The 27,181-nt window shown below is 30.1% G+C and overlaps 3 protein-coding genes across 3 annotated transcripts; 2 read left to right on the plus strand and 1 right to left on the minus strand.

Annotated features, from left to right (window-relative positions):
- The first annotated feature begins 2,363 nt into the window (after positions 1-2,363).
- Positions 2,364-4,719, plus strand: LOC124936041 (xyloglucan O-acetyltransferase 1). Its single transcript, XM_047476490.1, has 3 exons — positions 2,364-2,719; positions 2,806-3,073; positions 3,751-4,719. The coding sequence occupies exons 1-3, from the start codon at positions 2,521-2,523 to the stop codon at positions 4,589-4,591; spliced, it is 1,308 nt and encodes a 435-aa protein (XP_047332446.1). The 5' UTR covers positions 2,364-2,520; the 3' UTR covers positions 4,592-4,719.
- Positions 4,720-8,760: 4,041 nt separating this feature from the next.
- Positions 8,761-10,332, plus strand: LOC124934162 (RING-H2 finger protein ATL46-like). Its single transcript, XM_047474644.1, has one exon. The coding sequence runs from the start codon at positions 9,187-9,189 to the stop codon at positions 10,237-10,239; it is 1,053 nt and encodes a 350-aa protein (XP_047330600.1). The 5' UTR covers positions 8,761-9,186; the 3' UTR covers positions 10,240-10,332.
- A 2,131-nt stretch (positions 10,333-12,463) lies between these two features.
- On the minus strand, positions 12,464-26,799 carry LOC124933698 (AP-1 complex subunit gamma-2-like). The gene is made up of 18 exons (XM_047474138.1): positions 26,518-26,799; positions 25,281-25,583; positions 24,964-25,105; positions 24,019-24,192; positions 21,997-22,176; positions 21,439-21,593; positions 21,009-21,099; positions 18,299-18,462; positions 17,807-17,861; positions 17,164-17,286; positions 16,754-16,849; positions 16,158-16,285; positions 15,364-15,468; positions 14,994-15,253; positions 14,051-14,296; positions 13,785-13,960; positions 12,917-13,021; positions 12,464-12,852 (listed from the first exon to the last, which is right to left on the minus strand). The coding sequence occupies exons 1-18, from the start codon at positions 26,547-26,549 to the stop codon at positions 12,757-12,759; spliced, it is 2,631 nt and encodes an 876-aa protein (XP_047330094.1). The 5' UTR covers positions 26,550-26,799; the 3' UTR covers positions 12,464-12,756.
- Between the last annotated feature and the right edge of the window lie 382 nt (positions 26,800-27,181).

Raw genomic sequence — 27,181 nt, forward strand, 5'->3', positions numbered from 1 at the left:
AAAAATAAATTTAGTATTGTATCTAAATCTAGATCTAAATAAAAATAATAATAATTAAATAGGAGGTCAATATGTTTCAAGTTATTTAATTATTCTCTCTATATTATTATTATAAAGTGTAAAAAACACAACAAAACAAAATTATGGCTTCTTTTGGTAAAATATATATTTTTTACTTTGTTTATAAAAAATATTAATTATTATTATTTTTATGTAAACTGATCTACAAAATCTTTTTTTTATATACTCTCTACCTAAAAAAAATTAGGTTTATTTCTCATGGAGTGATTTTGAAAGAAGAAAAAATTTATTATTGATACTTTCAAAATTTTTATTTTTCTTAATTTTTTAATCTGTAATGTTAAACTACACCTATTTTTGTTTGTTTATATATATGAGTTTATTTTTCAAAAATAGATCATCATATTAATATTTAAAAATATCATAAAAATATTTAATATTTTAATTGATTTAATGAAAAAAGTGAAATGATTCATTTGAATTAGTTCAAAACAATTCACATAAAACAAGTCCTAAATTAAAGGAGAAGAAGTTGCATTAGATGTTTGACAGGCAAAAAGCATATATTTATTTGTAGGGTCAAATTCTATATTGTACCAACAATTATATATTGTGAATCAAACAGAGCCCTTATAATGACCCTACAAATTAATGCTTTATTGTTTTTATGTCCTTTTAAAGGTCATTTGTTTCAATGAAGACTTTAATTCCAAAACATTTGAAATTAGAATGCAGTTGAGTTTTATAATATTTGTATATCTTTTATGATGAATTTTTATTAATTAATTAAAACTATCCATACATTATTTTTGTTGAGAAAAATGGACATATGAAATATTTATCATTTCACCATTCTATATCTAAAATATTGTTTTTGAAAGATAACTAGTCTAGTATTTTTTTTATTATCCATTCACTTATTTCTTAATTAAATATTAATTTTTTAATTTTTTTTTTACTTAATAACAAAAACAAACCAATTTAAATAAGTAAGTGTTGTCTTAAATCAATTATTTATATTATAAATAATTTTATATTTTTATGACCAAAATGTACGGACGAGATTTGGTAGATCTGGACTATAATAATGGTGATAATAGAGTGGATTTAAATAATAATTTAATTTAATTTCTTACTAATAGTTTTTTTACCATCAAATTATTTTATATCTGACTAAGATATAAGTAAAAATAAAATCAACTATTTCCAAAACAAAACTTGTAAAATAATTATTATATGTAATGTATAAAAAACAAAAGAATGGTTTAACATTAATAGATAAAATCAACAGATTGTTATAAAAAACATCATTAAAAAATATTAATCTTGTTTCAATTCTCCTTAAAAACTTTTCTATTAATGTTATACTGGTTTAGGTATTTATAAAGCTAGTAAAAATTCGATTAAGCATTAAGAAAATAATAAAAAAAAATTTATTAAGTATAAAATTAATGAAAAATTAAAGATAAATAGATTTAAATTTAATAATTAATGTAACCCTTTCTTGGATTTTGTTTATTTGTATTGTGATGTAGTGTTTCCTAATTAAAAAAAAGTAGTTATTAATATTTTATAATATTGAATGAAATCATGTTTCACATATTAAATTATAATACTTTATTAATTATATAAATACATATGTTAAATTATTTAATATTTTATAATAATAAAAAAAATTAGTGAGTATTTAAAATAACAATAACATTTTATTATAATTATAAAATAAAAGGTAAAATTAATTTTATTTATATTTATTATAAAAAATGTTTTTTTTCATGTTTGAGAAAAATAATAACAATAGATTTATCCCAGATATTTTAAGTGAAAATCAAATTTACGATAAATTTAAATATAAAAATTATATTTAATTAAACAAAGTAAAATTATACAAACAATGATGAAAAAGTATATTTGTTTAATAAATTTTGATATAGTTTTTAAATAGTTAGCATTAATACATATTTATTTAATAGATTTTGTGTAGATAAAAAATGAATGTATAATTTTTTTTACAAAATGATATATTTTTTTATCTTTGAATGTTTTAAGTGAGATTTATTACAAAATCAGAGGATGACATTGAATTAAATAGAGTAAAAAGTGAAAAAGTATATTTGTTTAATAAATTTTAATATCTTTAAACAAAATAGATAACATTGATACATGTTTTTTTTCATCAATGAATTTTGTGAAAGGTAAAAATTGAATGTATTAAAAATGTCCATATTTAAATGTAATAATTGAAAAGGAAAATGCCTAAATCTCCACTAAATTACACATAAAAAAAAGAAGGGAAAATTGATCTTCCCCAATAGGTTGAAGACAAATCATCCCGCACATCACTTTCCTCTTCCCCATTGACTCTGTTTTCCTTCTCTCTCTAAAAAATCTCCATTTTCTTTAACTCAAATCTGAAGATCAAAGAATCCCATCTCCAGAAAGAAGAGAATCTATAGAAAGTTTCTAGGAAGAAGAAGAAAGATCCAAACTTTATCATCCATGAAACTGAATACTAAACAACAACAACAACAATGGTCTCCCTACTTGAAGAAGATCCTTCCATGGGCTATGTTCTCTCTCCTCCCATTAGCTCTCTTTAGAATCTACTTCTATCCACTCACTAACATTGATGATGATCATCATCCAATAAAACCCATTATCACCACCATAGCCACTTTTCCTTCTCCTTCACCAAAAGGTCTCCTTTTTTTTTTTTTTTTTTTTTTGTCTCTCTTGTGAGTTCTGATCCATGTTGTTTATAATGGGTTGATTTTGATTTTGCAGAAAAGGAAAGGGTAGTAATAGATGAATGTGAGTATGGAAATGGGAAATGGGTCCCTGATAAAAGGGGCCCTTTATATAATGGAACAAGCTGTGGTACCATTAAAGATGGACAGAACTGTATGAGCCATGGCAGACCAGATACAGACTATCTCTATTGGAGATGGAAACCTAATCAAGATCAATGCCAAATTCCAAGATTTGATTCTCTTCATTTTCTCTCTCTACATATAAACAAGCATTTGGCATTTGTTGGAGACTCCATGGCCAGGTCAAAATCTTTTTTTTCAGCTTTATTTCTGTTTGTTATAATATTACACTTTAGATTCATGTCATAAACTTATTTGAAAATAGTTTAGGGAAATATGAGATGGATGAAATGAGAATAAAATGATTTTTTGATTAGTTTCCTTAACCCAAAGTTTATTTAATTAAACTTTTAAGTTAATTAGATTGAATTTGAATTTTGTGCTTAAAATAGATTATGTCAAATTTAATGTTTATTTTGGGTTTTGGCCATTCAAATTAGGGAAGTAAGAATAAGGAATGTACAACAATTCGATAGTGATCCCAAAAGATTATTATAAATACTATAATAAAGTTTAAATTTTGTTTTGAAAAAGTGAGATAGGTAAATGTTATTAAATTTGTTAATATAGATAACTAAAATATATTTTAAAAATTATTTCATCTAAATCTATATCTCAACAATATATAAAACAAAAATTAGATTTTGACTACGAATGGTTTCGGTTTGGCTATTTCATAAATAGTCGATTATTCTGTTTGGTTAGATTATTTGTTCGATTTTACTCCACTCTAATTCAAATGATGAAACTTAGAGAGCGAATAATCAGTTCGATTCTCGTTTAAACGTCTTAAATTGGAGTGATTTCTTTTCGAATGCTCGATTATTAACTCATAATTATGACTTTTTTTAACACGCAGGAATCAGATGGAGTCTCTCCTATGTATGCTCTCCTCATACTCAACACCAAACCTAATTTACAGCAATGGGGACGACAACAAATTCCGACGTTGGAATTTCCCATCTCACAACTTCACAATCTCAATCTACTGGTCTCCATTTCTCGTCAAAGGTATCGAAAAAACCGAATCAAGAAACTACAATCGTTTGTTTCTAGAATCCGTCGACGAAAAATGGGCATCCGATCTCGATCAAATAGACACAATTATCTTATCCGTTGGCCACTGGTTCCTTCACCGCGCAGTTTATTCCTACGATGGATCCGTTCTCGGCTGCCATTCATGCGAAGGCATGAACTTCACCGAGATCGGATTCTACGACGTGTTTGGAAAAGCAATAAAGACATCTATCGATGCCATAATCGAAAGACAAAGTAAAACAAGAAGCTATAGAAGCGGATTTTTTGATGTCATCGTGACGACATTTTCGCCTCATCATTTCGAAGGAGAATGGGATAAATTGGGGGCTTGTTCTAAAACGATGCCTTTTGAGGAATGGGAGAAGAAACTTGAAGGGATGGATTTTGAAATGAGGGAATCGGAAATGAAGGAGATTCGGGTTGGGAAAATGAAGATTGAGGAATTTGGAGGATCCGGGAAGGTCCGATTGGAAGGTGTGGATGTGACTAAAATGGCACTTTTGAGACCCGATGGACATCCGGGTCCTTATTTGTATCCGAATCCGTTTAAGGATGGGGTTAAAGAAAGGGTACAAAATGATTGTGTTCATTGGTGTATGCCGGGTCCTATTGATACTTGGAATGAGATACTTTTTGAAGTTATCAAAAGATGGCAAGAATGAAGTTTTTTTTTTTAAAATTTATTTAATGGGTGAAATAATTGTTTTGATTTTTTTACTTGTTTATTCACATACACATAGGATCAATCTTCATTTGAATTGGGTTATTCATAATTATAGATATTTATAATGTTATTGTGTTGTGGGTAGATGATTTTGGTTTTGTAAGATAGCACGGAGATCTCATTATGGGTTAATTTGAACTTACAATTAATTAATTGTATTGATTTGTCCAAATAATATTCATGGTTGATGTGATCTTATTTGGGCATTTATGTCTTATTAATTGTACTTATTTTTTTTAAGTGGCGCTTCTATATTGGAAAGTACAACTAATCCCTGCGGGTTTTATATATATCGCAAACACACTTAACAATTTAGTTAGATATAAAAGTTGTCGGCTCAAAACCAGTACCTCAAGTAGGCAAGAGATTTATACATCTTGTTGCCATGTTTTTAGTGAGTAATTGTACTCAATTTGTTCAATAAGATTGAAGGGTTTGTTTGATATAGTTTTGTTTGAACAATTGAATCCCTACTTTCTATGCTACTAATTTTAAGTTAGATGAACTCGTTAAGGTAATATTTCAATTCAAGTGACAATTATAATTTTTCGTCAATATTACGAGTTCGATTTTATTTAGAACGTTTTTAGTTGAAGTGAATATATTACTATAACCCACTAAAGTAACATTTTAATTCAAGGGAAAATAATAGTTTTTAAGATAAATATTAGAACATTTTTACTTGAATTGAATGTCATCACTACCAAAGTCATGCTAGCCTCGTTTATTAAAAAATAATAATTTAAATTAAAAAGTTACATAATTTAAGGGTAATACAATTTTTAATTTTGTTAAAATAAATTTTAAAATTTAATTAATTAACTCATTAGGTTAATTTAAAGGACAATAATTTTCACTATATTAAAAAATATTTATATTAGATTGTTATTATGAACCTATATTAAAGTGAAAATAGAGTGAATCTAAATTTATACTAATTAAAATTTTTCGTGCCAAAATATATGGATAAAAATATAAAAAAAAATATAATAATATGTATTCAAAGTTTAAATTTTTTAACGAATCACGAATAATATATTAAAATAAAATGTAGAAACTTTTCTCATATATTTTTTTCTTAATTAACCTCTCATCTCAGTAATTTTATACTATAAATTTAGTCAATCAAATATTTGATTCATATTTTTTAACATTTAATATTAGAACTTCACACCTTGATCAATCAAATATTTGATTCATATTTTTTAACCACTTTCAATTGTTACCAGTCTATTATCAATCGGCAATCTACATCTCAATCACACTTGGTTAAAGTGTTGTACTTGTTTTTTTAGATTACAAATTCGAAACATACATATACAATTTTTAATTTTAATTTTAATTTTAACCATTTTAAGTTTATAGACGAATCAACCCACAATCCGACCCAAGTATTCATTACTCTCACATATATATTCAAATTAACCACAGCTCTCGACCCAACAATCAAATTAAGCATCATTATATATATATATATAAACTTAATTAGTTATTCTGATTTGGTTTGGTTTAAATTTTAAATTAACTAGGAAAATTCTAATGCGATACACACGAATAAAAATATAAACAAAATAAATTTAATAAAAAATATAATAATATGTATTCAAAGTTTAAAATTCTTAACAAATCACGAATAATATATTAAAATAAAAAATAAAAAATCATATTCCATTCACTTTGGTAAAACAATACATATAACATTTTTAATTTTTACCGTTTTAAATTTATGGGCTGTTCAACCGACAATCCGGACAATTTAAAATTAAGAATCATTAATTATATATATATATATTAGTTAGTTAAAAAGTTGAACCTATATTATTAAAAATGTTTCGCGTTTATCAAATTTAGTGTTAAATTTAAAAAATAAAGTCTTATTAGCCTAGTTGGTTAAAAGATTGTACTTGTTTTTATTAGATTGCAAGTTCAAACATATATATAACATTTTTAATTTTATTTTTAACCGTTTTAACTTTATGGACGGGTCAACCCCACAATCCGACTCAAGTATCAATTTACTCTCACATACATATATCCAAATTAACCACAACTCTCGACCAGACAATCCAGACACTTTGAAATTAAGCATCATTATATATATATATTAATTAGTTACTTAAAAAGTTAAATTTATATTGGTAAGAATGAACTGCGTTTATCAAATTTGGTGTTGAATTTAAAATATAAATTTTTATTAGCCTAGTTGATTAAAAGTTGACTTATTTAGTTATGTTACAAGTTCGAAACATACATATAGCATTTTTAATAATTTTAACCGTTTTAAGTTTATGCACGGGTCAATCCATAATTCAACCCAAATATTCATTTACTCTCACATATCTATCCAAATTAACCCGACAATCCGGATACTTTGAAGAATTGTACTTATTTTGTTAGGTTGCAAGTTCGAAATATACATATAACATTTTTAATTTATTTTTAATCGTTTTAAATTTATAAGCGGGTCAACCTACAATTCTACCCAAATATTCATTTACTCTTACATATATATCCAAATTAACCACAGCTCTCGACCCGACAATCTGGACACTTTAAAATTAAGCATCATTATATATATATTAGTTAGTTCAAAAGTTAAACTTATATTATTAAAAATGTCTCGCGTTTATCAAATTTGATGTTGAATTTTAAATATAAAATTTTATTAGCCTAGTTGGTTAAAGTGTTGTACTTGTTTTGTTAAATTGCAAATTCGTAGCATACATATATCATTTTTAATTTTAATTTTAACCGTTTTAATTTTATGAACGGGTCAACCCACAATTCGACCCAACTATTCATTTGCTTTCACATATATATCAAAATTAACCACAACTCTCGACCCGACAATCTAGACATTTTGAAGGGTTGAACTTGTTTATTAGGTTGCAAATTCGAAACATAGATATAACATTTTTAATTTTATTTTTAACCGTTTTAAGTTTATGGGTGAGTTAACCTACAATTCGACTCAAGTATCCATTTACTCTCACATATATATTAAAATTTACCATATCTTTCGACCGACACTCCAGACACTTTAAAATTAAATATTATTATATTTATATTAGTTAGTTAAAAAGTTGAACTTATATTGTGAAGAATATCCCACGTTCATCAAATTAACCACAATTTTCGACCCGACAATCTAGACACTTTGAAAGGTTATACTTGTTTTTGTTAGGTTGCAAATTTGAAATATACATATAACATTTTTTATTTTAACCGTTTTAAGTTTATGAGTGGGTTAACCCACAATTCGACCCAATTAATCATTTTCTCTTACATATATATCCAAATTAATCACATTTATCGAACCCCGTAATTCAGACACTTTGAAATTAAGCATCATTATATATATATATATTAGTTAATTATAAAGTTAAACTTATATTGTTAAGAATGTCCCACGTTTATCAAATTTGGTGTTGAAATTAAAATATAAAGTCTTATTAGCATAGTTTTGTTAAAAAGTTATACTTATTTTTATTATATTTGTAAATTCGAAATATACTTATAACATTTTTAATTTTAATTTTAACCGAAATAACTTTATGAGCGGGTCAACCCACGATCCGACTCAAATATTCATTTACGCTCACATATATCCAAATTAATCACCGTTTTCGACCCGACAATTCGGATACTTTAAAATTAAGCATTAAATATTTTTTTTTAAAATTAGTTATTAATTTTAAATTTCAAAAATCACTAATGAAGAATTAATATTGAATATTTTAGAAATAAATCTCAAACTTAATACAAATTTAGGAATCAATATATGCAATTTTATTTTTATTTTTATAAAGTCATGTTTTTTTTTTAAAAGGTCGACAATATGATATAAGTTATAGTCATTTAGTTAATTTAAAAAAATTAACTACTTAATCCATTAAACTAATTTAAATAATAAAAGTTTTCACTATATTAAAATTTTATAATTAAGAATATTTTAAATTTAAGTGAAAGTGTTTTTAATTAATTGCTAATTTTGACATCAGGATGACAAGAGCTTGTAAGACTAAAATGACGATTTTAGCCCTTTCGCCATTCTTTCTTCCTCCTTCTTCTTCTTCCTTTTTCTGTCACTTCCCCTCTTTTACTTTTTGGAAGCTTCTAGTTTCAGTCTCTCTCTCTCTTTCTTTAGGAGCGGAGAACTCAACATCTTTCCCTTCTTCTTTTTCTTCAATTTTGATTTACACAGATTACTGTGTGAGAGAGAGCTGTAATCTTACTATGATCATGAAAGAAGATCACCAAAATCGCAAATCAGAAAGTGGGTTGCGCCATTTAAGCAAGATTATGAACAACTGTAAGTAAGGGTAGGTAAATCTGAAGTATTTTTCGAGATCTCCGAAATTTTCCTGGTATTCATCTTCTCCTTTCCTTCCTTTCATAGCTTAGGGTTTATGTCAAAGCAAACAGAGAAATGGTATTTCTTCTTAGCACGAAATCTTCTCTTAAAGCATTGAAAAACTCTGTTTCATCACAATTTAAACTGTTTCCTGTAATTTCTTCCCTCTCCTGTTAAAAATGCGTAGAATTCAATCTGAAATCAGTAGTTCTTCTCCTTCTTCATTGCCATCTCCATTTCCACACAAGGAACCATCTTCTAAAATAAGTCCAGCTCTTATTATTATCATAGTTATAGTATCAGTTTTGTTCTTCATAGCTGGTCTTCTTCATCTTCTACTTAGATTCTTAATAAAACACAGATCTTCTTCACCGACGTCTGATTCCGGTCGGTACCCAGAAATGTCAGGTACAGATACTGTCCAGAGACAATTACAACAGCTCTTCCATCAACATGATTCTGGACTTGATCAATCCTTTATTGATTCTCTTCCAGTTTTCATGTATAAAGAGATAAAGGGTTTAAAAGAACCATTTGATTGTGCAGTATGTTTATGTGAATTCTCAGATAGAGATAAATTGAGATTACTTCCATTGTGTAGCCATGCTTTTCATATTGATTGTATAGATACATGGTTACAATCAAATTCAACTTGTCCACTTTGTAGAGGAAATCTATTCACACAAGATTTCTCTATTGAAGAAAATCCATGTTTTGATTTTGAACAAGATGAGTTGAGAGGAGAAGAAGAAGAAGATGGGGTTCAAGTTCAAGTTCAATTTTCATCATCTGAGAGAGAAATTGTGAATGAGAAGAGGGTTTTTCCAGTTAGACTTGGGAAATTTAAAAGCACAACAAATGTTGATAATGGTGATGGTGAAACTAGTAGTAGTGATTTGGGTGCAAGGAGATGTTATTCAATGGGTTCATTTCAGTATGTTGTTCAGAATTCAGAACTTCAAGTGATTTTGAGAAGAAATAATAATCATAGAGCTGCTGCTGTTGTTAATGGAGGAAGTATGAGATTGTTAGGGAAGACAATGAAGACTGTGAATAATTGTAATTCAGACATTGATGGTGAAGGGAAAAGGATTAACAGTAGAATCAAAGGTGATAGTTTTTCTGTTTCTAAGATTTGGTTGTGGTCTAAGAAGGGCAAATTTCCAACTTCTTCAGAAACCCTAATGATGGCTAATCATAATCATCAAGATCCTTCACTTCAAATGATTTGAATTCGAGTTTTGTTTTTTTTTTAAAATTATTGGGTTTGATTTCTGTTTATCTTTTGGATTATTATATAATACAATGATTAAAGGTTGGTTTGAGGTTTGCTGATTTCTTGTATTAAACAAAAAAAATAGTGTTTGTTTTTCTTGGCCATAAAAAGGGGTTGAAGAAGCATAAACTCACCCTTTGAACTTGGATTAAATTTAGATTTTGAATTTATACCTTGCTTTTCTTTACTTAATAAAAAAAGGATGTTCAAGAGTCCTAATTAATTAATTAATATAAAGTAAAGATTCAAACCTTGTAAAGGACAGTTCAAAATTCAAAATTAATTAAATAATAATAATAATTATGGTGGGAAATCCATGAAAAGTGATGGCAAGATTTTTATGATGAATATCTTTCCCTCCTATAAGTTCTGTTTTATTTTAAAAAGTTATCTTATTTGAAAAAATTGGTTGTAAGTTTTTATTTGATTCAATTACTAAAACATTTTTTTATATTTAAATTAAAAATAAATATATTAGTTGATAAGTTGAATAATTGTGTTCTGATAAAAAAAAAATAATAAATCAAACGAGTTTCAAGTTATTTATTTCCTTTTGGGCCTATTAGTTTGGGGGAGTGGACCCAGTGTGGGGGACCTATAATATTTTATATACTGTGGGTAGGCCTTTTTAGTCACTGAATCACAGATAACTTGTCGAGCCTAAATAAAGATTTTTATTTTTTTTAATATAGTTGCAAACAATATTTGTTTTAATAAAATAATCTACATTATATCTTAATAATAAATACAAGAATCAATTATTTATTAAAATAACATAAATGAAATTTTATATGATTTGGTCATTGTCAGGTTGGGTGTGCCCAAATTTAATGAGATTGGATTGAGGTGAGAATTGGTCCAAACATATATATATATATATATATATATATATATATATATATATATATATATATATATATATATATATATATATATATATATATATATATATATATATATATATATATATATATATATATATATATATATATATATATATATATATATATATCAATATTCAAATATGGAATTTGGCAATTTTTTTCAAGAAAAAGCCATTGTACCAGACAGCCTGCCTGTCCCTGCTAAAAGAATCAATCATTGGCCCACTCCTTTTAACTTATTCTTGAAATATTAGCAAATTTTAAATTTGCAATATAATTTTTTTATTAATACAAGAGTAATGGAAGGAAACAAATAGTATGAACATAGAAAAATAAAATTATTACATTTTACCATTTTTATTTAAAAAGAGTCAAACTAAAACCTTTTTATTCAATACAACACAATGACACATCAACAACTTCTAAAAGTGATTAGTTTGAAAAAATAAGTAGCAATGGTTTAATTGTTTATTATATTAATAAAAGGTTATCATTTTCTAAAAATTAAGAAGATATGGTAGTCATATTTTATCTTAGAATTTAAAAATATTGTACAAATGTTGTCTTGCAAATATTCCCTCAACCAAACGGATCAGAGATGGTTTTAAAAATCATGTAGAGCCCACCCAGATCCGGAATCAAAAAGACCAATCTACCCTCCTCCCACTACTAAGACTGAAAATGAGTTGAGCTCAAGAAATATTAAATATTTCGAGTTCAGTACTAAAATTAATACTCAAGCTCGAATATAGAAGTAGCGCTCGAGCTCAACTCGATTAGCCTAAATTTTAACGGAGCTCAAGAACTTAGCTCAAGCTCAATTAACTCGATTTCGAGTAGGTCAAGAGCTCGACTCGTTTTAAGCTCAAACTCGAGAAATTGAGATAATTTAAATTTTTAACAAAATTATAAAATATAAATTTTAAAATATAAAATATAATATTTATTTTTCGAATAGCTCGACGAGTACTTAGTCGAGTTATATAACCACTCGAATCGAGTGTTGACCAAGCTACTCTATTCATTTTTAGCCCTACTCCCCCCACATTGTTTGCTTACTAAAGGTTAAACCTACTTCCTCATTGGAATGACCTTACCCATGTTTGTTTGTTTATTATTTAAGAAGCTAGCACTCACAGTGATACTCAAACTTCAAATGAGAATCGAATATGAGACATTAAGTAAGGCCAAATACATGTTTACCAACAAAGATTCAACTTCTATCTGTCACCCATAGAAGTAAACATGAAATCGGGACTAGAGCATTCTACGACCAAAGACAACAAACACATCAAGGGAACAAAAGACACAAAACGAAGTTTGTTAAAAACAAACAGGCTCAGATGCCGAATTGTGACAGACTAGCTTGCCTCTTACACACAAACTTTTGTAGGTTGGTGAATACTTTGTTTTTTTCTATAACATATTGTACACAAACATGGGGTGTATCCTTAAAACTTAAAAATCAAAATCCAAATTGAATAATAAGGTCAGCCATATTTCTCCACAATAATAGATCCAAAAAACAAATATGCTAACCTTTGCAGGCCGATAAATTCCGATTCTCTTTTCGCGAGTCAAATTGAATCTCACAAGTCACGTGGAAAATTACTTATTTGTCCTTCCTCAGAAACATCTCTGTCATTCATTTTGTATCCTATTCGTATCCGCATGACAATGGATTTCTGAAATTGACATATTGTAGTTAAGAACACAACGCTACAAGATATCATATAAATAAGATAATACCTTGCCATGTTGACTGTTAGTGATTCGTAGATTTTGTGTGATTGATCCATTACCATTTGCAGGAAGAGTATTACCACTAGCTGGATCAAGATGTAACTGAAGAAACTGCACATTAAATAATCATATCTCATTATCATTCAAAGAGTGTGGTCAAAGAATTAATTACACTTAATTTCATAGCCAAGTCATATGGAAACAATCCTGATACGAAGAAAATTGTATTTTTCATTGGTTTACGTCGTTTGAAGCTGCTTTAACATCAATTTGTTTTGTTAGTTGAAACATCCAAAACCAACTAATTATTTTGGTAATTAGTACACAGTTTATATACTACTAACCCGCTAATCTATTTACTCTACTAGTTACCATACTATCCCTATCCTATTACTAATTACCATACTACCCTACTATATTAGTAATAAATCTCATTACTATCGTTACAGTACTGACCACAGATCAACAAAATCCCCACTCTAAACTGAAACAAGAAATTATGAATTTTGTTTTTAAAGGTCTACTTTGCATTTCATAGAAAGAAAACATTGAACGAAATGGGGGGGTGGGGGAATACAAAACATGAAAAGTTAGTTGTCAATAAGATCAAAAAATTATCATCATTTGCAAGTCCTCTTTTCCTAGTTGATGCAGTGAAATTCTATATATATGAAAATGCCAAAATATTCATTCTTTCTTTTTATCCACCTTAGATTGAGCAAATTATTCTAACTTATGAAGAAAATGAAAAAAATATACCTCACCCAGAACATTTCAAAGTCCATGCAGAGAATAATGCTAAAGCCAATTTCTACGCACAAATCAATAAAAAGACCAAAGCCACAAAAATAGACACGCATATGTGACAGCTCACCTTTGGAACAGCTGCCTGGAAAATAAAATCTGTATAGGGAGTAGTTGACTTGTTTGTAAAAGTAGCCTGGATGAGGGCTGTCTGATGATTTTCAGGTTGTTTTGAGAAGTTGAATGTTAACCTCAATGAACTGCTGTCAAATGCAACTATTGATGGATAAACAGGGCCATTTTTTTCTGATCAGCAATGAAAAAGAGAATTGGTATTACAGCCTGACAATATCCAACAGCTTAATTAATAACAAAGGAGAATGACTCAATTTGTACCTGGAACCACTGCGGTGCTAGGACTAAAGCCATCAAGTAAATCCATCATAGAAGAGCCAGTGGCAGGAGAGATGGGTTGTGCAGATGGTAAGGAAGGTGATGATAAACTCTCCAATATACCCACTGAAGATTTTTTGGACGATAATATATCAGTGTTTGAGTTTATCTGATCTGGTTCTGGTGTCGTCCCAATAGATAAGAGATCCAATAGAGCATCTGTACCACTTTTTTGGGCCTGTCTGCTATCTGAAAAAAAGATATAGATTTTTAGATTTAATTTTTACTTTAGAATAGGTAAGGACATTTTGTAAACCCTTATGGAGGAACTAGGAGTTCAGTAAGCCTCTCAAACATACCACTAATTATGATGCTATAAAAACAAGTAAACTATGGCCTGTTTTGTTATTAACTTTTTTGTCACATTGATAATTATCTAAACAATCTACATTAGTTACGAATCTTTATATCAAATGAAGCAACAAAATCACACTACAATCAGGATCATGATCCAAAAATGTAATTTGATCATGATCCAGATAAAATCTTATACCAAACGAAAAACAAAATCACTTTAAGTTTGAACTTTGGCGATTTTACAATGAGATCTTGATTATGATAAAATATTAGTTTCCAAATATACATGCAGAATTTGTGATTGCATGAACAAATCGAAGCATGGTACTGGATTGTAAAATGTTAAGATGAGAATAGAACACTCCATTCCTACTGTGGAAAATATACATATCCAAATGATAATGATCAAGGGCAAAACGCAATTGAGGAGTCCCAAAACTATGATGAATGTGCTAACTATAGATATGGTGTCAGAAATAGATAAATTTCGAGGCACTTAGGGTGCAGAATCTCTTAACACCTTATTTATGAAAAACCAATTTTCAAAATAGCTGTCTTTAAGAAATAAAATAAAATAACAGAAACTTACTTGTTTGAGGCGCAGATAGGGATAAATCAACACCAAGCAGATCCTGAAGCAAATCATTGCCAGATGGGGTAGGGACTGGAGCATCATCTGAACTTAGATCGAGTAAATCAACAAGAGGAGCAGCACTAGCTTTAACTGTTCCATTTGGAAGCTTAAGTGCAGCTCCATTTGAGGAAGTGACTGCTGCTGGCAAGGCCCCATCCTTTCTTCGGACATAGGTTGCTTCATCCAGAACAGGCATCCTTTCAACAAGCACAGATCTACATGGAAAAACCAACAGTTTAATCACTTCCACTACCAGAAACTTGTATAATAAATCAGAAGAAGAAGTAATCATTAAGCAATAAAAGGTTAAAGAATGTGCACATACCTGACATTCTGATGCTTCTGGATAATAGAATTGAACTCGATGGATCTTTGCTGCAATTCAAGCTCAAGGCTTCCTTTAGATTTGATTATAATATCATTGATTCGCCTACAAAGTAGAAAATGCATTAATCTAATTTGAATTCAAAGGGTTCACTATGTGCATTTGCAAATGTTAAAAGAGCTCATGCTAATATGGATGCATGATATAATACATTGCAATACTAATTGAGCCCATTTGGAATATTGTGTGGGACCAATTGGATAACTTTTATATGAGAACTTTATTGAATTTGAGAAACGATAACTATAGATGAGACCTATAGCAATCGTTCTTATTTTTATCTAATAATGTTCTGCATATAAGGAGAACTTTTCTGACTTTCTGAATACCAGATACTAGAATTGGCATACAGTTAGTTAGTCAGGAGTATCATCCATGAGAACAAAATGAATATTTGAGGTCAAGTTTTCTCCAGAAGAAATTGATGCAGGTCATGACTGATATTTGAATCTTACTACAAGAGTACTTTTACCATCTTATATATCCATGTACATGAAGTTAAGTATTATGGTATAAAAAGAATGTCAAGTTGTGATCACATCAAATAGGACTATATGAAGTTTCTGAGGTTAAAATAATCCCTGGCGCGAGAATAATAACTAGGATATTCTCTTCCTAGCATGACTAACACTATATAAACAACACTAAACTGCTGCATGTATATAAAAAGACAGAGTATTTAGTAGGTTATACTTGGACCATTGAGAACATAAATGAGAAAATAAAAGACATACTGTGAACAGCCAGGGAAACGACACGACAGTTTTAGTAAAGCAACCAAGCACATTGCTTTAGTAGTCAGATCAGAGGAATGATGCTTTATTGCTGTTTCTACCACATCCACAATATCAGACTCGGTTACCTGTAAATCAAACAAGTCAGAATAATATCATATCTTCAGTAATGAACTTACTCTTAGTCTAATTACTTAATCTGAAAAGGTCCTGTACTTTTCAATTCAAAAGGTTTCTAACAAAATTGAGCATACCACTTAATTCATTAAGTGGAGCAAAAAATAGGTGTTCAATTTTAGGTCAACTCAATTTTATCTAATGTTAAACATTTAATTTGATTAATGATAATTAAAAATATATGTAAAAATTGTTTCTCATACAATTTAAAACTAATTAAGTTAATATTCAGTGTAATTTATTGTATTGAATTAATTGATAAAAACCCTTGCAATCAAACAAAAGAAATTGCATGTGAAAGATGTATTTTTAAAGTTCATCAATGAATGAGAAAACCCAAGCATGCCCCTAAGATGGTGGCAAAACAATTAAAATAATAACTAAACTCCTTTTAAGATTATGGCAAAAGTCAAACTCACATTTAATGGCTCTTCTTCATGGATCATTCCAATGTTATTGACCAACATTTCCCCATATTCACCAATGCACCAAACCGCCACTCGAACAAGACATTCCTGATGAATTATGAAAACCATGAATCACACTCCAAAAGGCATATCTAATAGTTTTATTTGTTAATAGTAATACAGATGGAAGTTTAAATTATTATCGGAAACATCTCAATCATAAGATATCAGATGTTTCAGAGTAATCAAATGAAAAGAACCATACAAAAACTACTCCCTCTTATGATGTCAGATGTTGTCTATTTTTGTGAAGGCATGTTATGAATATTATTTTCATTTTAAAACAAACTAGACCATCATCGATCCTTGTATAGATCTCGTGGAAAGAAAATCATCAATGGTACATAGGGATAATCACACACCTGTTCTCCTGAAGTTCGGACTGCTCTGTACAGAGAACGTACTGAGTATCCATGGAGATCAGAGGCGTTACTTATCACAACAATTAGAGCATGCCACACTTCATTCTTCACAAATTTTCCTGCCTAAAAATATAGCTCAAGCATCAGCATTCTCTGTGAGATACTAAAAGGGTAATTACAGGAACAAGAATAAGTTTCCATCTGAAAATGATTTAGGCCTTCTTTATAGGAAACTGTATGCAATAGCAATAGCAATAGCTCACAATTTCATCTCCAAAAAAGCTGGTGCAGAGCTCAATATCTAAATCGGGTAACTAATGGATGTGAAACATGTGTGTACATCGAAAATGACCAAAACTAAAAAAAGGCTTTATCAAAATCATTTCACCATAGAGATAATGCAGTCACATCTTATACAAAAGAAAATATTCAGGAATTTGTGTGGTGCCTGAATAAACATCATTTGTTGGATTAAATGTTGAATGGTAAACCATATGAAAGGGATGATATTAACTACTATATAAATATCAGCACACAAACTTAAAGAGGAAACCATCTACCAGACAAATAATACATAAACATGCTTTGACACAAGTGAAACATCTTTCAGGATTCAGAGGGCTATAAGCAGCAGAATTTATACCTCCGAAAGAACTTTCAGCATCTGATCAATGTACCAAATTTTCTCAGCAGAAAACCTGGATTGAAAATGTCAAAGAAGATTCAGAAATAAAATCCATAGAAAAGGTGTTTACCATAACCTAAATTACTGTTCCAAACTAATTTATAACAATTTTGTAAATTAAAATGGAACTGTTGTAATAAGTCATATGCACCCAAAATGTATGATGTCAACAAGAAAGGCCACAGAAGAAAAGAAAGAAAGTGCATCACTAAGAAAGACAGAACGATGAGGTAGCAAAAACAATAGAGATATAAAGACAGATGAAACACATGTCTTATCCTTTTTGCTACCATGTTGCCTTGTGGAAAAAGTTAAGATATGACATGGATTAACACATAAGGTAAAACATCATATTACCACTTCTGCCCAGTTTCATAACAACTTAGTAAGTTCTCTAATTAAGAATGTAAAAACCAACACCTTAACAAACAACACAGTTTTTCTACTTACTTTTCCACAATGGAACATATTTTGACAGTAAGATCCTCCTTGAACTCCAGATCACTTACTTCCAGGTATTCAATAAGCTCCTTTGTCAAGGACTTTACATTGCTATCATTCACAAGCAGACATATGATTTCAAGTGCTCTTTTCCTGATGGAAGCATCAGAGTCCTGGTAATATGATTGTAGAAAAGCAAAGAAGAAAAGATATATCATTAACAAATAATATATTATCTTGTGTAGTAGAGAACATTTTGTTCATTTATCGGCACTATAAAGGTAATAATAGCCAATCAAATCTGATCATATAGATTACACTCAATCAAATCATGATCATATTACACAAAATATTGATATAATCTCATAATTTTAGGATTGTGATGTTTCATACCAACATTCCCCCTCAAACTAAAGTAAATTTCATGAACAACTTGGCAATTCTATAAAAGTAACTTCAGACTGTGACAATAGCAATGGCATCGTCTCCTGCTTTTGGGCTTTGTCTCTCACTTCTAATCTATGTATCTGCCTGTATTACTCTGTCCTAAGTAGTTTAGAGACCTAGCTAGCCCTCATGTTAGAAGGCTTCCTCAAAGTCATGTCATCTATAACTGATTTGTCTCCAACTTTTTTAGAATTTTTTTAATTTTCTTTATGCATAGAGAAGGAACTAGGTCTGAGACTGAGTTCATATACAAAAATCATGGTTTGGGCAGGAGGTATCTGTTTGATAAGTGAGATCTTGTGTCTCAATTGTTACTATAGGTTCTGGAAGCATATGGAGGAGGGAGGGGGAAAATGAATATAGTCTCATGGAATGATTTTTGTGAGGTTGATTCATTCATTTTGTTAAGTTTTTTATAATTAAATAATTATAACTTTCTTTATAAAATGTAAGTAAATGATACATGATTGGGAAGCTATGACATAGAATTAAGAATAAATCCTTTGGATAGTTATTAAGAATAAGTCCAGATTCTAAGTAATATTTATTTATCTACATTTTTAGGCATGTCTTTCTTTAACTAGATATACTATTCCTCTTTTGGGATGAAAAACTGGTGCGCAACCTTATGAATAACTAAATCCTTTGGTTTATATATCTAACAATATATGCATAAGTAGTTCTTTCAACTCGTCTAATATAACTTTGAATTCATGACTGTCCATTGTATTCACACCCTTATTATTTATTTTCTACTATAGTCATGTTGGAAGTCTACCGTCCATGAGTGTTCAACAATTCCCAGATTTTTTTGTAGACTATATCTCATATTTTATTTTCTATCTTGCCATTTGAATAAATTGAACGCCTAATTTATCTCATCATTCATAAAGGCCGAATACCTATTTTGGACCCAAAATAGTGAAAAATGCAACAAATAACGTTCTCTAATAAATAGGACCTATATTTACAAAATGTCCTAAGTCGTTCCTTTTTAACAGAAAAGTTTAACGGATATTAACTATTTACATGTTAGACATTTTTTATTTTTCTTATCGTCCACATGACTGACAGTCACATATTATATTTTGGGCTGACCAATTTGAATATTATATTTAGATTTAGGATGGGCAGGTCTAGTTAGACGTTTTTAGGTATATATAGCTTCTATATCATCTGTAGAAGAACAAAACTGTTCATATAAAAATACTTAATGATTTTTATATACACAGGCCCTTATGTGCAACATTTTTATAAATAGGAACTTATTTCATAAGTTCAGATTTCAAAATATGTATTCATCCTTTCACAAGTATCCATGTAATAATTGTTTCCTTTAATAATAAACAAAGATTTGTTATATTTAAATTATATGAAGCTAGTAATGTATTAAAAAGTCAAACTAACATGGTTCAAAAAATTAAGAATGTAAATCTAAGATAATAGTAAAGTGCATTCTAAAAAAAAGTGCTTTCTCAAATTCTTTTGATAATGGTAAGATCAAGTCTTGGGTTCATTTTTGGGATGGCAAAATTAACTTCACATAGTTAAAATAGTAGGACATAATCCCAACTCCTTAATGTCTTCTCTTATCATCTAAAAAAACCAAACACCTCAAAGATTTAGAAGCAGCTTGTGAAAAGACTTTCAACCTCTTTGTCAAGGATTATTATGTAGAGTTAAAAGAATAATACAAACAAAAGTAACATCAAGAGTAAATTAGGAAAATGAAAGAAAAAGCTGGATTAGAGTGAAAAAAAGCCCTCCGATAATGCCTATGGCAGACATTGTCAAAGTTGGCAAAGCATCTTTAAGCCAAAGACAAATACTGGGAATATTATCTTAGATAATAAAGAACCTTACATCTATCTATTCATAAGATACCACAAAGTAATAGGATTCTAATCATATATGATTATTCCAATGATATCAGATATTTAGATAATCACAATTCTAAGAATAGGATATCTATATTTCAACAAGATTAAGCAAAGAAATAAGTTTGTATCTTTTACTTGTGGAAAACGGGCGGATATGAAAGCAAAAAGTAACTCGAATGCTACCCTAGAAAACAATGAAGACTTAGACAGATAGGCAATTCATCTAAAATAACTTGTAATGGAAAAGTTTTGCATTACTAGCGGATGATCTAGTGGTCTTCTAGAAAATAGCATCTTATGCTTTCATCTATGTACCTCTTTTTGGATACATAAATCATTTGAAGTGCTGTGCATATTATGTAATATGATAGGTGAACGTAGCCATACTATACCTTTACACATTCCAGGATTGTAGTTCGATGCCTCTGCACAGCTTGTGTATCTACAGACAAAGCCCTCATCAACATGTTCAAGGCAACATATCTGTGAGAGGCAAAAGGTTACATCTGAGAATCAACATGCATTTATTGAAGTGAAATCAGATAACTGATTTATTTCCCTAGTTAATAAAAGCAAAAGGTTAGCATCGGTATATCCAACTCCACATGGGCACCAAATTGTATAATGAACAAAACCACTTTAAAAAATAGTGTTGTCTTCATATTGATTTTGCACAATCGTTAATTCCAAGTATATGTTGATTGTCGCAAAGAATTACTTATTCTGTATTTACGTATGAAGTATGCAATCGTCACATTCAGCATGCAGCTTTTTTTTCTTCTTAAAACTGGAGGTAATCATTGGATCCATTCCCATTGATACCTGATATTGTTATCACGATTTGACAAAAATCTCCCCAGGATATTGATGGCAAGTACCCGTAAGCCACCGCTGTCTTCAATTCCCATGATTGTTTCAACACACTCATATAGAATAGCATTACCTGCATTTTTGTTTGACTCAGTTTTTGTGGCAACCTGGAAATAGATGAGTAATGTTGCAGTAAGATATCACTCTCTACAAAATTTCTAGTGAGCATTTTCTTGATAAGCACACCTACTGGTATACCCATCAGAAAGAAAGATGAAAAAGGATTACAAAGCAAAGGCTGCATAAACTAATAGACCATGCAATACTAACAAGAAGGTTCCAAAGTTATTTGCATCAAACTCATGCAAGACCTGAATTCCAGCAGTCCCAAGGGGAAGTGGCATGAATGAAGGAAGATACTGAAAATGATATCATTTATTCAGGTTTTAGCAGTAATCTTTTCTAGTTTATTCTCATTTGTTCCAGATTTGGAGAATTCCTGGAAATGCCTTTGGCAGCAGGGAAAATAAGCTTTGTAGTGTAGGTATAAAGAAGAAAGATGTATACAACCTGAGCAAGGATATCATTCATCAAATCACTAGCATTTGCATCTCCTTGACCTAATACTCGCAAAAATCTCAGTAGCCGAATATGAAGGAAAGGGTCTGCAATCCCTGAGACATCATACTCAGGTGCATATGGACTGTTCACCGCATCCTTGAGAGCCTTGACAATGGAGTCTGTGCATTTCTGCAGTCAGAAAGAAGTATGAATATAGAAAAAAAAAAATCTAATAAGAAGTTAATTTATCAACTACATGCTATAAAGTGGCATCACAACTCCATCCTCACACATGTGAAAGTGGCTAAACTTATATATATGCAAAAGCTCACAGAAATTAAGCCCAAAAAAGGCTCTCAAAATGTGAATCATCAATTGGTCCAATCCCATATCTTTGCCCAAAATGTGAATCATCAATTTACATATTTAGTCAATTCAAATACTTTCTTCTAACTTATATATATGCACAAATCACAGGAATAAGCCCAAAACAACATAGGTCTCAAAATGTTAAGACACATATGGGTCTTGGCAATTCCTCTGGCAAAACTATCTTTATTTATCACAAATGAGCTAGATCAGATAAATGAACTGAGGATGAGCCAAAAGGCCCAAAACCTTCTGAAAAGAAGAGCTGCAGGTAAATATTCAAGATGTCCAGATGCCAATGAATCTAGATTGACTGCAGAAAAGACAACCATGTGGAGGGGAGCTCTCATTTCTAGCACAATGCATAAAGCATGATCAAGAGAGATCAGATAGCAACATCAAGATAAGAGACAATACGATACGGAATAAATATTGTGTTTCAAAGGGCAATGAAAAGAAGACGTGACGGGAAGATCAAAGCCTAATTAGTTTATATAATTGCGAGTAAATTTTAATTTTTATTATTAATTTATTAGGATAATTATGTCAGCTGATAATTATAAGTAATTATATTGGATTTATTGTCTCTAGTTTATCTTATAAGATTATCATTAGACTAGATATAAATATGTGATCAACCTTTTGTAAGGGCATATGAATTAACATCATTGATAATTAGTTTGATTGGGTTGTTTGACTTCCATATTCCTCTTGGTCTTTCCAAAAAAAATGTACATCATTAGATATCAATTCAACCCTAGGAATTGAATTCTATCACAATGCTTCATCAAAATGTGAAAGGCATATGTGCAGATCTAGGTCAATTCTGACTTATGCTTGTGATGTTACATGGATGAAAACACTATTAAAGCACTAAATTTTTTGTAACAGCATGATACATCTTCACGACCCACTGGAATCTTTTAATGCCAAAGTCTAGCTTAAGATACTTCTCAGCTTCTAGGCAATTTGAAACAATCTAAGATACTATAGCAAAGATGTAAAAACAATTTTGACAGCTATAAGATATATTTGGTACATTCTTACAGTTGGTAGAAAACAAGTTTCACAGCAATAAGATACATCAATTGCTCATACTAACAAGTTTGTAATATCAGTATGAGCAAGAATCATAATGTTTGTAACCAACCAATTAAATCCAACCAGACAAGATTATAGGTCAGTAACTATTACTGGTGCAAATTTTGAAGAGAGTGAGATAAGACAATTTCCTTAACCAAGGAGGAGCAACTGGATAGAAAGAAATGATGAGCAACTCAGAGAAAACTCTCAATCAAATAAATGAGATTTTTTATGCCCAAGGTAATAAGACAGATGTTTGTCAATGTATGGACCATCTTGCAAGCAAGAAGTCTGATGAGTTGCAATAGGCCAGTTAGATGTTTGAGCTTCAATAAAGATGTTTGCCTCTACAACTGGGTTCATCTTAAATCCATCTAAAACAAAGATTTGAGGTTCTTTCAGATAGATCTGTAAGAATGAGGGAATTTTAAGAGATCTTTCATGGACCATCAAACCGGTCAAGAATATAAGCAAGAACATTAAAGGTCAAAAGTAAGCTCCATATAAAGTCAAGCATACAATGAAAAATGACTCATGATGTGAGTGTCAATGAATGATCAGTATGACTTGTCAATTTACCTTTCTGAAGTATTCTAGGGCATCTTCACTAACTTTGCATAGATCAATGCAGAGATGAATACCAGTAATCAGAGCTCCATGGTGCTTTTCTTTAAGTAAGGAAGCAGCAGCATTTATGAAATTTTCAGCCAGTTCTGGTACTTTTTTCACAATCCTGATAGAGCATAATGCTGCCTGATGACAGTTAATTTCCATAATAGATAAACTTTAAGGACCTTAGGAGCAGAAGGAATACAACAAAATATACAAATGTCACTTTTTGACTATGCATATTGTTAGAACAGAAAGCCATGTACTTATCATAATTAATAACAGAAAGAGAGTAAATGCAAAAAAAAACGCATACTGAAAGTATTCTACAATTGCTGCAGAATTTTTAGTATACTTATCCCCCCAACTGGATGACTTGATCAAAAAATATTGCAGCGAAAAAGGAAATAAGAATTGGATCATGATTGTACTAGGATTAGAGATATACAGAATAAAGCTTTGCCAAGATGATATAATGTACTTAAGAGCGAGCTATAATGTGTAACTGATCATGGTAAGCAAGATGAGTCTGTTTTGATAACTAAAATGAAACATACAATTGCAATATTTTCCTACCCTACCTAGAGAAGATAGGTATTCCTGATGTTTTCTTTCCAATTCATGAAGAAATGTGGCTAACACTAGGAAATATGAGCATACATATCTATTGTGATGAACTATATGGGTAATGGAACTATATTTCAAAAGATACTTTCTAAAAAATTATACTAGAAACTAATCAGGGCCATATTTAAGTATCAAGGGAACAGAACTACTCTCAACAAAGTTAAAATTTTAGCAGTATCTTCTAAATCCCATCACAAGCTAATTATCACAGCAAAAACAAATGTGACACATAAAGAGAAAGAAAAACATGTGTTTGCAGGGTATGCAATTCTTGAAATTAGTACTTACTTTTTTCCGAATATTAGGGTCCCGAAATATCAATAGTTTTTCAACTTCTGGTGCAAGGTCACGAGCCATTTCTGCAGAACATATATTTCCCAGAGCACAAAGAGCCAGCCCCACTATATACTGGTTGGAGTGGTTGAGATCTCTAAATGTATGTTAAGTTTCTTAATGGATATAATTCTTAAGTAGCATAAAAATGAAGAAGAAACAAAGAGTTAAATTTATTACTAATACATTATGATTGATAATAAAGTAATTTTGTAGTAATCAATTTGAGGTGGAAAAAAAAATACAAAAAAGAACCATAAAATAATGGATACTGTTTTAGTGAGTTTGTGACCAACATCAGAACTTCCTGTCTTTCGTCGAGAAGTAGCATAAGGCCAAGATAGCCGATCCTCTTCTCTGGAAATCCAGATGATGCTATTAACTTCAAACACTCCATTTGACCAAAATGTGTGGGGTAACCAAGCATGTGAATGAACATGAGCTTCGCCAGATTACGGTGCATATAATCAGGATCATTTTCCCCAATTGAAGAGCGGATGTCTGCACATTCTTTTCTTACAACAGCTCTTTCCTCTGCTGCTGTCTTGCAAGCACGAATAGCCCGTATCATGTCCCTACATTGTTATGGAGTGATAAGTATTGGCCAGAGAAAATTCATTTTTGTGCCCTTACTTTCTCCATGAAACTAAATGGTACAATTTATACCATAGTTCGATTTCTTAATACATGTCCTGTCTAATCGCTGTATCTTTACCTACATATGACTGACCTGTAAAACGTTTGTTTTCCATTTTCCTCTCACTCGAATCTCTTTAATTCATTATTCTTGTTTGCAAGTCTTTTTCAATTTATTATCCGTCAAACAAGGAATTAAGGATGCCGATAAGATTTGTCAAATCAAACGGATCATTAGAAGGAAAATAAAAACTGAAGAAGTTTTATCACCCTCAGTCAGTTGTATGAATGATAAACTTGGGGACAATCTTGATTATAGATATTTTCATAATTTGTTGCTTGCATCTTTAAGCTAATAATTCAAGAAAAGAGAACATGAACTCTTTTCATATAGGTGATACATGGAAGTATTGCATACTCAAAGAATACAGATCTTGTGGAAAGTGAGAAAAAAGAACACTAGGCAACTAATATGTGCATCAACCAAAGCAATCATTGTGAATGAGGTTTAAGACAATACAAATTAGTTCAACTTTGTGACTCTGATGAACTTCCCTAACCTATTTCTCTACTCTATCAAAGTCAAAAATCATATCCACACAAATCAAATGAGCCAAATGCTTTTTTAAACGCAAGGCCAGTAATCCTCAAGCAATGCATCATAAGAACTTCTTGCACATTGACTGTACATCCAACAAGAACAATTTAAGCAAGGATTAGAAGTCTAGTGAGTAGCTTGAAGCAGTATTCATATCAATAACTCCTGATCCAGCTCACATTAACATTTTACCAACTAAAAACTGAAATAAACTCGCAACGATTGAAATATGTACGCTCGCAATGATGAACGAGAAGAAACATTTGTCGACTTACCTCAGACGCGTTGCAGACGAGAACGGATTCATGATTAGGTCCTTTGCGAAGGTGCGTGACCAGATCCAGTTGAGAGTTGGGAGTAGGAGAGAGAGATGATCAACCACGGAATGAGCGAGCGCGAAGCAACAATGAGATCCGAGAGCTGTACAGATGAATTTGACGAAGCGTAAGGAAATTTACAGGGTTTTGTGAGGAGAAATTGAGATCTGGTAAAGAAAACAGAAAGACTGATGTATGATGAATCTCCTTCTCTCTCTCTATAGTTTTCTCCTACCTTTCTAATTTCATTCTACTATTCATTATCAAATTAAAAACAATTTATTTCATTTTTTTAATCCTTTTACTTTACAAATTACTAAAATAAATTAATAATGAATTGGTGTTTGTTTTTAAAATATTTTTTTTTTTATAAAAAAATTAAGGATTTATATAATGAGTGGAATTAAAATTGAAATTGAATTATAATTAAATTTTTATATTTAAAAAAGTTATAACTTAATTATATTTAAAAATAATATTATAAAAATAAATTAAATATATATAATCTTTGACACAACATCTGAGTAGCTAAAGGAAAAGAAAACCGAAACCCCGTTACTTAGTAGCGACGAGAATGAAGATCGGATTAGACTCTTCTTTGTTTGAGTATGTACGCAGACCG

Source organism: Impatiens glandulifera, chromosome 4, assembly GCF_907164915.1.
Source record: "Impatiens glandulifera chromosome 4, dImpGla2.1, whole genome shotgun sequence".
In the NCBI taxonomy this organism is placed as follows: domain Eukaryota; kingdom Viridiplantae; phylum Streptophyta; class Magnoliopsida; order Ericales; family Balsaminaceae; genus Impatiens; species Impatiens glandulifera.